Below are 12,236 nucleotides of genomic sequence, written 5' to 3'. Positions count from 1 at the left end.
CTGAGAGCAGACACGGTTCTTGCAAGTATTGCTGAAATAATAAGCTGAAGTGTCATAACCAAAGCAGACACTTATCACTCTGCTGGTATCCATACAAGAGGAGTAAATGGTAGCGCTCAGTCCTCAACCGCTCTACGGAGGCTCACTGAAGGAATGGTCCCTTAGTCATTGTGTACATACAACCCAAAATCTAGGCAGTGATAAGAGAAGCTTAAATAAACTTAAAAGTAGAACTTAACAGGCATATCCAAGTCATAAGAATGGTCCATCTAGTCTAACAATCTGTGAACCAAAGGGCTCTCACCTGATAATCCCAGGGAAGCCAACTCCTCACAGTGGACAGCTAATACAAGACAAACCTAACTCAAGTTCCTTCCTAACCTTGCACCAACCTTGCATCTCATGCAGATGCCTATGGCTTATTCGTATTACCAGAACTGTTTGTATAATAAATATTACGCAAGGGCTTACACTTTGTGACAAGCTAACTATTAGTGAATGTTTCCAGACCCTGCTGGTCAGTCACCCTGCCGTGGTGTGCCCTACAGAACAGTGTAGAAGAGCTGTGTTGTTTTCACCATGTTTTTATGGTAGTAAAACCAAAACAATGTTACCTAACAAACTTAAACTGATGCTAAAAACAACACACTTGCAAGGCAGAAAAGGAGCAGATGTAACAGCTGAAGTGACACAGGTTAGGTTTGGTGCTTCCAGTAAAGATTTACAACCTGATTCTTATTTTTTTTTTCCAGTTAGGTGTGTATGAAACTAAAGGATTACAATATCCCTCAAAACCTAAGATCAAAGCGCAACCATGTTCATCCCAATACTAGGGTTTGGGTTTTTCAAGGTCTTCTAAAGCACAGAAAACTCAGGAAGATAAAAGCTTTTTTAAAATGTCTAGTAGAGAACTTTTTTCCATGTAAAAAATCAAAATCTCTCTAGATTAAGAATTCAAGATGCATAAAGAGCTGTCCAAACTGCACACAATGCTGGTTTTAACAATAGGCATGATCTTTAAAAAACAGCCTCTTTGGGGAGAGAAGAATTTTCAGTGTAGCACTCTGCCTACAAAATAAGACAGTTCAGGTTCAAGCAGAGACAACTTCAGAGGCTCCTCCAAGCCAATTTTACACAAGAGCATTACCAGAAAACATTTAAAGGGACTGAGTGAACCACTAGCCTAGAAATGTTTGCTCCCCAACTTGCAAAAAGTGTAGAGCAAAATTCATCATGAAGACAGGAATGTTGACAGTGTGCTGCACAGCAACTTCTGAGGCTCTCCTCACTCAATTCGGTGAAGGAAGAAAAAGTTTTCATGTTGGCACACAGGCTCTAGTATGAGAGCCTCCTCCCTCTGATCCACTAAAACCAAAACAAAACTATAAACCGCCTGGCATACTTACGACTGTTTTATCTCACAAGAGCCTACAGCCTAATGCTTGCAGGCACCACGTATATCATGAAAATGAACAAATGTCTTTTACTATAAGTGATACTTTGAAATTGCTTTTACATTACTGTTAACACTGGGTTACAGAAGACACATATTCTGCTCATGCAGCACTTTTCCAGAATGCCATCATATTAGAAGGCAAAAAAGCACCTTACTGCATAAGGTATAACCAATTACAAAGCTGAACATATGTGAAGTGTCACCCTGCTTCAACTCATTCTAGGATATAATAAATTCACTCTTCAACAAGAAGAGGCTAATCAAGGCAAGAGTAAGCTACAATGCCCACAACCAATGCAGTTTTGCCATGAGGCTGATATGCTTAAAAGGAGCAGGTGAACTAAGGCCAAAAACTAGAAGGAAGAAATGTTTCAGAACTTTAAACTCATGGCTTTTGATGAAACTGTAGTAACATTAACCAAAATTCAAGTACTTACTGAGATAATCCAGATACAGATACAAAAAACAATAAAACTGCAAATCTTTAAGATGTTTTAACTGAGTCAGTAACTCACCATTCGAGTAAGACAACACAGATTTCCCTGTCTCCTACACATCTACATTCCTTCTCAGCGCTTTTTTCTGGGAAGAACACTCTCCCCTGACAAGAGATACCAGCCTAAGTTACTCCCAAAAGTTTTCCAAAGTAACATTATATTTGAGGAAAGAAGAGCTAAAAAGGCTAATTATTTGGCTCTGCCACATAGGACTCAAAGATGCTGTAAAACTTCTGATTTTCACCACTTATCAGAGAAGGAAATGACTTGATGGAAAAACCTTTTTAGGACTTAGGAAACAAGAATTTAAGTGGCTTCAGTAGAATGCTAGCCTGCATCAAACATAAGATAAAGATGGCTTTTGGCGAACCTCTATAGTCAAAACTAATTCTGCAGAGCCATTTATAAGACTAATTAAAATCATGTCACATGGCTTCAGAGTTCTCCTCTAAATGTAGCATTGTAACAAGCATGTATGTTTTGAGCATTTTACTCCCTAAAAATAGACAACTAAAATTACCTCAGTTGTCTTCTAGGATGTATCTTTTTAAGAATTCAAGACTTGAATGGGAAAAGGAATGAATAGCTTTATTAATCTGAACCTCCAGCAAATTATCATAGCCAAGTAGCAAAATTATCAATGCTACAACTAACTGGGCCACTGGAAAAATTCACTTAATTTCAAAGAGCATCTAACTACATCCATCTGCAGCAGCCACACGTACTTCAGAAGTGTCACATTCACGTGGGCAAGTAAATCACTCTGTAACTATGACCAATGCAACTGTCTTAGCCTGACGAAGTACAGAATGGTGAGAGGCCTTCCTAGGGGAAGAAGAGCAAAGGCATCCCTGGTTTTGAAGCTGGTGGCATTTGGGTGCAGAAAGCCCCAGGGCCTTGACTTTGAAGCACCTGGTCTGAAGACTGAGCATGCCACCTTTAACACATTCAGATCCAATTTCACGTGATGGTAATGCAAGTCACAATGCTGGATAACATGACCATATATTTATACTAGACAACCTCTCCCTCCTCCCCAGGAGATACTGAGCACAAATACTACACCCATAAAGCTTAATTTTTCAAGGTTTACTGGCAAGAGTGTCACAACTAATCTTTAACTGGCATACAGCAGGATCAGAAGACTACATGTTCTTCAGCATAGCAGATACTGCATAATCAGCCTATAAAAAGCAAGATACAGGTTAAACATTCCTAAATATAACAGAGTATCCTTAAGACATATCAAAGGGACTGCAAAAGGTATGCAATAGAGCCATCTACCTCAGGTTGTAAATTCCTTAAAGACAGGTTGCTCTGCAACCAAGAAATATCTTGCTGTAGTTTACAATGAAAGAAATGAATCACCGCATGGCAGTCTGAGGAAGGAGGATTACAAGGAGGTAAAATACTGGCAAGACAAGCATACACCTTTCTGCAGCCCTGCACCAGAGGTGATTGCTGTGAGCCAGGATAGTGTTAAGAACTTGCATTTAGAGGCTTAAAACAACCATTGCACTTTGGGAGCCAGATGTTTGTTTCTGTTGCTGGTTACTCATGTTTGCCTTTTCAGCAGGATGCTGAGGAACAGAACAGCCACACATCCCCTCGTTGTTCCAGCCCTCAGTTAGGCCTCCCAGGAGCCAAAAGCAGAATGGAAAAAAGTTGACCTAGACAGTGAGTAATACGAGTGCACTGCACTGATAACTAGACTCTGAGAATCAGGGTTACAATAATTAAATCTCAAGCTAACAGATGAATAAAGTAGACGAACTATTTTCACCAAAAAAACTCACCCCAAACTTAATTGTGCTCATTCAGAAATGTCCCTACACACCCACCAAATCAACAGCTTAAAATGCTAATAGATAACATGACTGAGTAACACAGAGCTATGAGCAAAGGACTCTGATTTAGCTCCAGATCTGCTACCAACACGCAGTGCTTGATTCTCCCAAATTTTTGTCCTAGCTGTGAGGCGAGTTCCTTGCGAGCCCTTCCTTCATTTAAGGATTTTTAGGTTTTTAACTGTGATAAATGGCAATTATACGCTGTTTATATAATCGTTACGCAACCCTACAGGCTTCAAAAATATTCGTATGACCACAAACTACATTATTTAAAAATCTCGAGTAACCAGACAAAACTTAATAAACAGGTTACCGGGTATTTAACAAGAGCAGCTTCAAAAGGCTACAAAATTAAACTATCAAGACACAGATTTCAGTACGGTTCCTTTGTCAAGAAACAACAAATACCAGACAGAGGGCCAATGTCTTAATCTGGACACTAGAAGTGGCACAGTAAACTACAAACATATCATTTCTTTTTCAGGTTTTGGAATCAACCTGGTCGCTGCTGACACTAAAGCAACAGCCTTATCTTTTGAATCATAAAAGGCTTTATCATCTGAGGCTTATTTGAAGGAGCCATATAAGTGTAACATTAAGTGTGGCATAAAGACTTTTTTTTTTTAGTTATTTATATGTACAAGAGCCAACACAAGTGTAGTGCCTCATAGCTAAGACTGGAAGGCTGTTTAATATTTCTTCATGGCTTGGTGTTCAAGTCAGAAGACTTATCGAAATTCTTTACAGAGAGTTGCCAAACCCTATTTGATGTCGGTGAGAAAGACAAACTGATTGATCAAGTGCTTGTGTAACATCTTTACTAAATATCACAGCCTTCACTAGTTCCAGTCTGCTACTGAAGATGTAAAACAGCAAAGCAAGCTAACACTTTCAATGTGCCTCATGAAGAGCTTTCCTAATTTTGTGATTTGTCATGATTCATTCCAGTGTCAAAGTTTCAGTACTCGCTCTTCAGGTCAGAAACCATCAGTGGTTTAAGTGTGAATTGGTGCTTGTCCAGTCATTATTATACTGGAATGGAGCAAGGGAACTAATAATTATTCTTGATTGGTTATAAAAAGAGACATCGTGATCACTAAGAGGAGGCAGCATAAGCATTTCCCTACCTAAAGCCTGGAAAATTCAAACTTTGTGTCTTCACGTAAAACCACTTTTACCTTGATGACTGTACAACATGCGCCAAAGCTCTCAAGTATGCTGAAAACAGAAAGCCTCTGATGAGCTCCATCCACTCCACCTTAGAAGGTGCTAGTAGAAACAGCTAAGAGGTCCTTAACTGGAACAATTAGATCCAAAGGCACACAAAGGACTTTTTCTTTTCTAGAGTCTGAGCTCAGTTCAATAAGAATAGGCTAACATTTACCAGCAGTTTGTTAAGTAAGCCTTTCCCTTGTACAAAAAGTATCTCGTCCACCTTGTACTGCAGATGAGCTGGTTCTTCCTTCTCTCCATTAAGGTGCAGAATTGTTACCCTCTAATTTTCTGGAACGAGCCTTTCCTGTGCTTTGGGCAATGGCAGCCACAGCTTTGGATTTCTAACATAAGACAAGCATGCAAACAGTCCTTTCCTGCACCTCTCCTGTACTCACTTGCACAAAGCTGGGATGCGGCCTCACAACTCTTTGGTCTATGCATGTTAAAAGTTATTTAAAGGTATATACTTTAAATATGTTTTAAATACCTTGCCCTGTATCTCTTTAATTCTCTCTATCATGGGAAGATCAGATCAGTTCACCATGATGTGAGCAAGGGTTTTTTACAACCTTGAACCTGCCGGATCAGTGTTCTTCCTTAACACATGCCCTCAGCTGGTAGGAAAGTCCAGCATTTTGCATTGTCAGGTGGTATCCATTGCTCTAGGAATGCATTGAGCAATCCCCTGAACAGCAAACAATATTAAAAATATCTCAGCAGGACTAAAATCTGCAAACCAGCTACCATCTCCACAATAAGCCTCCAAATCCTCGTTATTGCCGGATTTAAAACAAGTTTCCAAGGCTGCTGTTCAATACTATGCTCTCCTCAGTAGCAATGCTGGCTTAAAAAGCCACTACTCCCCTCCCCCCAAGTGTTATTTTTAACCTGGATGATTTCAGTGATCCCATTTACAGCACAGCCCCACAGCTGTAACAGGACTGAGGAGCAGCAACTTGGGTGCAAAGACAGGAATAGGCGGCTAGAATTAAGACGGAAGAGACTGGGAATTTCTCAAGCCAGCATTTTCACCCAGGCTGATGCACCACCAAACTGAGACCCCAAAGGCAGCAGCAGAGGCCCGAGGACTTCAGCTAGAACAAAATCTGCAAGGCAATTTACCATTTCAATATTTCTTCCGCATGACACAAACTTACTCATCTCTGGTCGTCGTCCTCCTCCAGGTCACAAAGGTCACAAGACTCACTATTATCCACAGCCTTCTGCCCTCCCCAGCTTGCACAGGCACCAGTCACTTGCCCATTGAGACACTCGCTCTCTTCTGTACCTTAGCTTCAGATTCAGCAGCTTTATTACCCTGATGCTACCTCATTTTAAAACAAGGTTTTAACCCCCTCTTTAGATCAAGATTTAAACCTGTACACATCTCTGTATTTAAAAAACTCCCCCAGGTATTTTTGAGCTCTTGATACAGTCACCTCATTTCACAGAAAAAGTCTGGTAAGCCCTTCCAGTCCTGTATCTATTTAAAATCATTGCACAAGGAAAGACATGAAAGCAAATTTAAGAAATCTTGGCACAGCAGCAGGAGAATGACTACGAGACTTCAGGGCTTTCATCAAACACCCTGGCTTTGAAGCATGAACACGGGGAAGCTTTTGCCTTTTAGAAAAGGCAGAAGATACAGCGTTTTCAGTTTGCACACCCTTTCCTACTGTACCGAGCCTCTCGCTTCGCTGACTTCATGCTTTTCATGACACAGAGGCCTACCAGCTTACTGTAACTACACCGGGGGAGTTCTCATTTAATTGCATATGTGGTACTTTGCCTTTCCAGCAAAATCCCGAGCCATCCGAATGGCTGGACATAGATAAAAGCAGCATGCTGGAGGCTAAAAAGAGGAACAGGGCGCTCACTACGGATTTGGGGGAAGCTGAAGATACCAGAGAGGCAGATACCCCCGGCTCCGACCTACATACAGAGTGCTGGTAGCGGGGCCGTGCTGGCAGCGCCAGAAGAGCCGGGGACGGTGCGAGCCGGGGCTGGAGGGGAGGAGGAGCGGGCTGGGCACCCCCCGCGAAGCCCGCGGCGGCCGGGCGAGGCCCCCAGCCCTTCCCCGGCCGCTCCCGCTCCTCTCCGGGGCCGGAGTGGGGCAGGGCGGAGCCCGCGGGCTGTCTTCTCCCCTTTCCCGAAGCCTGGCCCGGAGCTGAGAGAATATAGATACGTATACATGTATAAACTGAATGGAAAGGGAAGGCGGAGACAGGGGAAGGGGCGGGGGGGGATGTGCAGCTCTAAGCGGCCTCCCTGCACCTGCCTGGCCGGCTTTACCGCCCCGAGGGCCGGGCCCCGGGGAGCTGGCGGCGGGGGAGAGGCTCTCGGGGCCCAGGGGCAAGGAGAGGAAGGGGGGGACCGAGCCCCCGCTAGCTAATGGGGCTCCCTCAGGGCCCGGCTGAGGAAGGGAAGGGGGATCCGGGCCCAGCGGGGTGACGGGGCTCCTTTAGGGCCCGGCGGCGGGAGGAGCGTGCTGAGGGGACGGGTCCCCTCAGGGCCCAGTGGCGGGGGGAGGAGGAAGGGCCGGGCCGGGGCCCTACCTGCACGGCGGCCTCCAGCTTGCCTTCGAAGGTGAAGTCGATGAGGTCGGGCTTGAGGCAGAGTCCATAGTTGAGGGGGGACACATCGGCGGGCAGCCGCTCGAAGGGCCGCTTCTCCGGCATGGCGCGGGGTGCGGGGCTGCGCCCCCCCGCGGCGGGGCGGCGGGGAGGGGGCGGCGGGGCGGCAGTGGAGAAGGGGAAGGAGGAGGAAGGCTTCCTGCCGGCGACGCGGCGACCCCGCACCGGCACACCGAGGGAGTGGGCGAGCGGCGGCGGCAGCGGAGGAGGAGGAGGAGGAGGAGGAGGAGGAGGGAAGGAGGGAGGGAGAGAGGGAGGAGAGCGCGCGCGCGCGCTCCCGGCACGAGGCAGCCGGTGGCGGGGGAGGGAAGGGGGGTGCGGAGGGGGTGAGAGAACGAAGAGGAGGAGGAGGGAAGAGGAGGAGGAGGAGGAGGAGCAGCAGCGCGCGCGCGCGACGGCGCCACGCGGCCGCGCACGTCGGGCGGTGCGAGCGCGTTGCGTAAGCGGCGCGGGCTTGGTGGGGGGGGGGGGTGGGGGCTGGATATGGGGGCGCAGCGCGCGTGAGTCCCGCCCCGGCGCCGCCGGAGCCGCGGGTTGGTGCGGGGCGGGGAGGGGCGGTTGCGGGGGTGGGGGGATGGTGGTGAAGGGAGAAACACGGGGACGTGGGGAGGTTTTGCGGAGAGAGGGAGGTTCTCGGGCTGCGGCCGGCGGAACCGGGAGCGGGGGGACGGAGGGGGGCGGGAAGAGGGGCAGCTGGGACTGTCGGTGCAGCAGCCCCAGTCTCCGGGAAGGGAGGGCTGGGAACCGCGCACTCCGAGGTGCTGAGAAGGGGCTGGGAGGTCACATCTATGTTACTGGTGCGCCGAAGGAGGGAGGAGGAGTCTGGCGGAACGGGAGGGAGACTACGGTTGCAGCGGGGCTCAGGGCTCCTGGTGGGGGAGGGACGTGCTCCCGCACGGTGTCCCCGGGAGAAGGGGGTTGATGCATCCTGCAGCTGAGACGGCCGCCCGTGTCCTGGGGCAAGGTCCCGGTGTGGCACGGGAGCCCCGTCCTCCATCTGCGGGGCACGGCTCGCGCTCCTCGGGCACGCAGGGCTCAGAGCCTGTTCAGCGTCTGTTTGAGCCCACGTCCTCCAGAAGAGTGTCCTACTCTGCCACAGAGCTGGTCTCGCCGCTGCCCTGTGGTATTGTGCTGGTGGCAGCTCTAAGCCCGGGGCTGGCCGGCCACAGGAGCCGAGATTCAACCTGAGACGTGCCTCTGCAAATGTCTTATGACCTCTGATATGTGGTGTCTTGAGTTTTTTCCTGTTAGTTCTCCTCTAGGGAGCTTTTTTTCAGCACTGAGCAGCCAGCAGGTTGCTGTGTGCACCATGCAGGGCTGGGTTTTTCCTCGGCTGGTCATAGCCCCATTCAATCCTCAAAGGACCCATGCAGCATCAGGCCCTTGTATCTGGAGGACACAGGTCTCTTTCTCCCTGGGCTTGGTCACTTCTGCACTCTCTAGGCCCAGATAAGGCAGTACTGCTTGAGGTTTAACTATTGCTAACGTCCAGCCTTAAAAAAATCATGAGATCAGCTTAAATCTCTTGGACTTTGCTGCAAAAAAAATAGACCAATGTGCACATGTGGAGCAGAAAGAAGGTGGCTTGTCCTCCAGGCTTGCTTTACTTGTCTGGACAGCTATGTGGGGTTGCATTTTTCCAGACCCCGAGCTAACAGCCACTTTCGTCTTCCTCTTCTCCATGCTTGAACTGCAGCATCAAGGTGAAACCCGGGTGTTGCAAGGCTCCTGGTAAAAGCCCAGGGCTGCTGGTGTACATGCAGCCCTTCGTGACGAGGTTCACGTCTTCTTTAAGTTAAAAAAAAAAAAAAAACCCTCTGAAGCTCTTGAGCTGAAAGTGGCTTCTCTGATGTTTCCCATGGCCAAGCAGCCATGGCTGGCTGCCCCGTGGTCCTGCAGCCCTTCGGGGCTTTCCCCACTCACCCGGGGTCGGCAGCACTGTGGAGTGTCACTGAGGCTTTGTGGAAGATGCTATGTAAGGAATCTGTCTTAAAAAGCTATGTACACAATACAGCAAACAGTACAGGGTAATAAATGTCCCAAGTGGGTGATGTTGGATGGCTGTTTGGTTTTGTAACAAACACCAGCAGGAAGTTCAAATAAATTCTTAATGAAGACTTTATATGGGAAAAAGAAAGGCAAAAATACTGAATTCCTCTGGAAGAGAGGAGCCTGCCATGGTGGCCATGGTGGCCTTTCCCTGCACCCTGCTTGCAGGGTGAGAGCTGCAGCTCAGCCCTGCTCCTGGCCCTGAGACCTGCCACAGCCATCTTAGGCTCAGCAACTTGTCTGCTGCCTGGATCCGTAGAGCATTAAACACAGACCTGATAAGTCTCAGCTCCCCAAAAGGAAGCGTGCTGCATGTTTGTGGGTGCCACAGTCTCCCTCGTTTTGAGAAGGAAGCACAGCTCACAGAGACAGGAAATCATTAATTGCCTTCCACCACTAGAAACTGCAATTGCTCCTTTTTTTTTCCTCTCCACCCCCCTAAGAGATTTACTTTTGCTAAAAGTGGTACCTCGCTGTTTAAAATATAAGTTAGCACCGAGCAAGAGAGGGAGTGGGGATTCACTGAGAGCTGGAGGAGCCAGCAGCAGGAATTGGGGCACGGAGAAAGTACAGACAGCTCTCAGCACATCATTATAAAAACCAAACGGCTGATGAGGCTGGGTTCATCTGGGGCTTCTGCCGGGCTGCATTGTGCTGCAAAGCCCCGAGGAAGGGAAGGGAGACAAGGAAACAGCTGGAGCCGCGCAGGGGATTTGGGCAGCTGCCTCCCTCCCTTTGCTGCTGCCACCATCCCCTCCCAACGCCTTGGGTGTGAAATCCCATGAGACGCACAGACACAGGCGGATTGTGGAGTGTGGGCACTGTGGGGACACGTTGGTGCTGGGACCTGAGGCCAGGGGAATTGTCGTTGTTGTTGCAAGCGACCTCACGCCTGCCATGCCAGTGGGGTGCTGGGGGAGAAAGTCCCAACTCCCCTGCAGCGAGGGAAGGGCTGTGATCCTGCAGCAGTGACCCTGAGTCTCAGCGTGGCTTGCAGTGGACACCCAGTGCATGATTTGCAGCCAGGCTGGATGGAGGTGGACTCATTCCAGCCATGCTATGCTGGGGATAGCTTGAGGCTGCCGTGGCTGGACAGCAGGGAGAAGCCCAGCCATACCACAGTCATGCTGAGAGTCCTCATGGGAACAAAAAGCCATTTTCCTCCCGCCTTGCCTCTGCTTTTCAGTGCCTTGGTACAGCTTGTGGCCACGGGTGACTCTCCAGGGGCAGAGCCACAGTGAGACAGACAGCAAGGTCAGGGGCAGGATAAACCTATTCCTGGAGCAGAGCTGCTCGCCACAGTGGGAGAGAAGCAGAGGGGATTGTCTCCTCTGAGCTTTAATTACTGTCCCTGATGGCCATATGGGTTGCTGGGTGCCCTCCCATTGTACATCCAACACAGGGGGCAGCAAGGGGGCTTGGCGGCTGTGCTGGCCACAGGGCTCAGGCTCAGCAAAGAGCTCCAGGTTCCTTCTGTGGCTGCTGGTCTGTGTGGGAGATATTGTTAGATGACAGATGCTGCTGTCAGCAAGAATCCAGAAAGAAAGAAAGGCAGAAAGAGCAAGACTCTGCCGAGAAAGCTGGGGGGAAGCTGCCTCTTCTGCAATGTCCTCACCAAACCGGGTTCTCGTGCAGTGCCAGACTGGGGAGGACCTGGGGACAAATGAACGGGGTGGAAGCCAGGAGCTGTAATTATCTCAGAGACTCTGTAGCCACCAATTGCTGTCAGCATACCATTTTAATTAAGAAAACGGGTAGAAAAGGGGAAGAGAAGGAAACGAAAGATCCCAAGGGAGACTTTTCTTCTCCCTTTTGCTGGAGTCTTTGCTGTTCCTGAAGAGAGTGGGAGCAGCCGGAGGGCACCAGCTAATCCTGCCTCACAGGTCTGCACCAGTGGTTTAGGGCAGGAATCTCTGGTATTTGGGAACAGGACAAAAAAATGGTGCTCAAAGCTGCAAAATGACTCCTTTGCAGCTCCACAGGCTGTTGATGGGGGCTGGGAAACATTTTGCATTGCTTCTCCCTCTTGTGGCACAGCAATGTGTGCGTGCTGGTCTGCCTGTCACCCTCCTGCCTCATCATGTACCTGGGGCCAGTTGGACAAGGACGGAGGCAAATGTGGCCAAGCCCCTGCCTGGAGCTGGCAGGGACAGCTCATCTTTGAGTGGGTGCGGAGCACATCTCACTTCTGCTGACGCTCACGTCCTTGCAAATCCCAGCCCTGGTCCTGTTCCAATGGGACAAATCCCAGCATAGTGGTTTTGCAAGGGGAAGGCCAGACATGAACTGAGGTACCATCAAGTGGCATCTCCAGAGGCCAATGCTGCTGGGGTGAGACTCAGGCCAAACTGCAGCAAGCAAGAACGTTCGTGGGATGCATACCCCAGCAGCCTCTCACAATGAGGATGTGGCCTCGAGGCGCAGCCAGAGGCCTGAAGTGCTTGCCCACAGTAATAAAACCAGTTGAAATGGCATCACAGGGAAGCTCTGCAGTCAGGAAAGCCAGATGGGCTAGGAAAATCCAGCCCCACAAGTC

At 49.1% G+C, this 12,236-nt stretch overlaps 1 protein-coding gene across 1 annotated transcript in view; it reads right to left on the bottom strand.

The window, feature by feature from the left end:
• The window catches only part of LOC104557894 (puromycin-sensitive aminopeptidase), a 41,425-nt gene extending 33,394 nt beyond the window's left edge, over positions 1-8,031 (bottom strand). Inside the window, exon 1 of the mRNA XM_062018169.1 lies at positions 7,574-8,031. Coding sequence (XP_061874153.1) covers positions 7,574-7,696 — 123 coding nt within the window. The 5' untranslated portion in view covers positions 7,697-8,031. The remainder of the gene's footprint in view (positions 1-7,573) is intronic.
• Between the last annotated feature and the right edge of the window lie 4,205 nt (positions 8,032-12,236).

This window comes from Colius striatus, chromosome Z (assembly GCF_028858725.1).
Source record: "Colius striatus isolate bColStr4 chromosome Z, bColStr4.1.hap1, whole genome shotgun sequence".
NCBI lineage: Eukaryota > Metazoa > Chordata > Aves > Coliiformes > Coliidae > Colius > Colius striatus.
The sequence above is the reverse complement of the archived record's forward strand: the minus strand, read 5'-3'. Positions and strand labels throughout refer to the sequence as shown.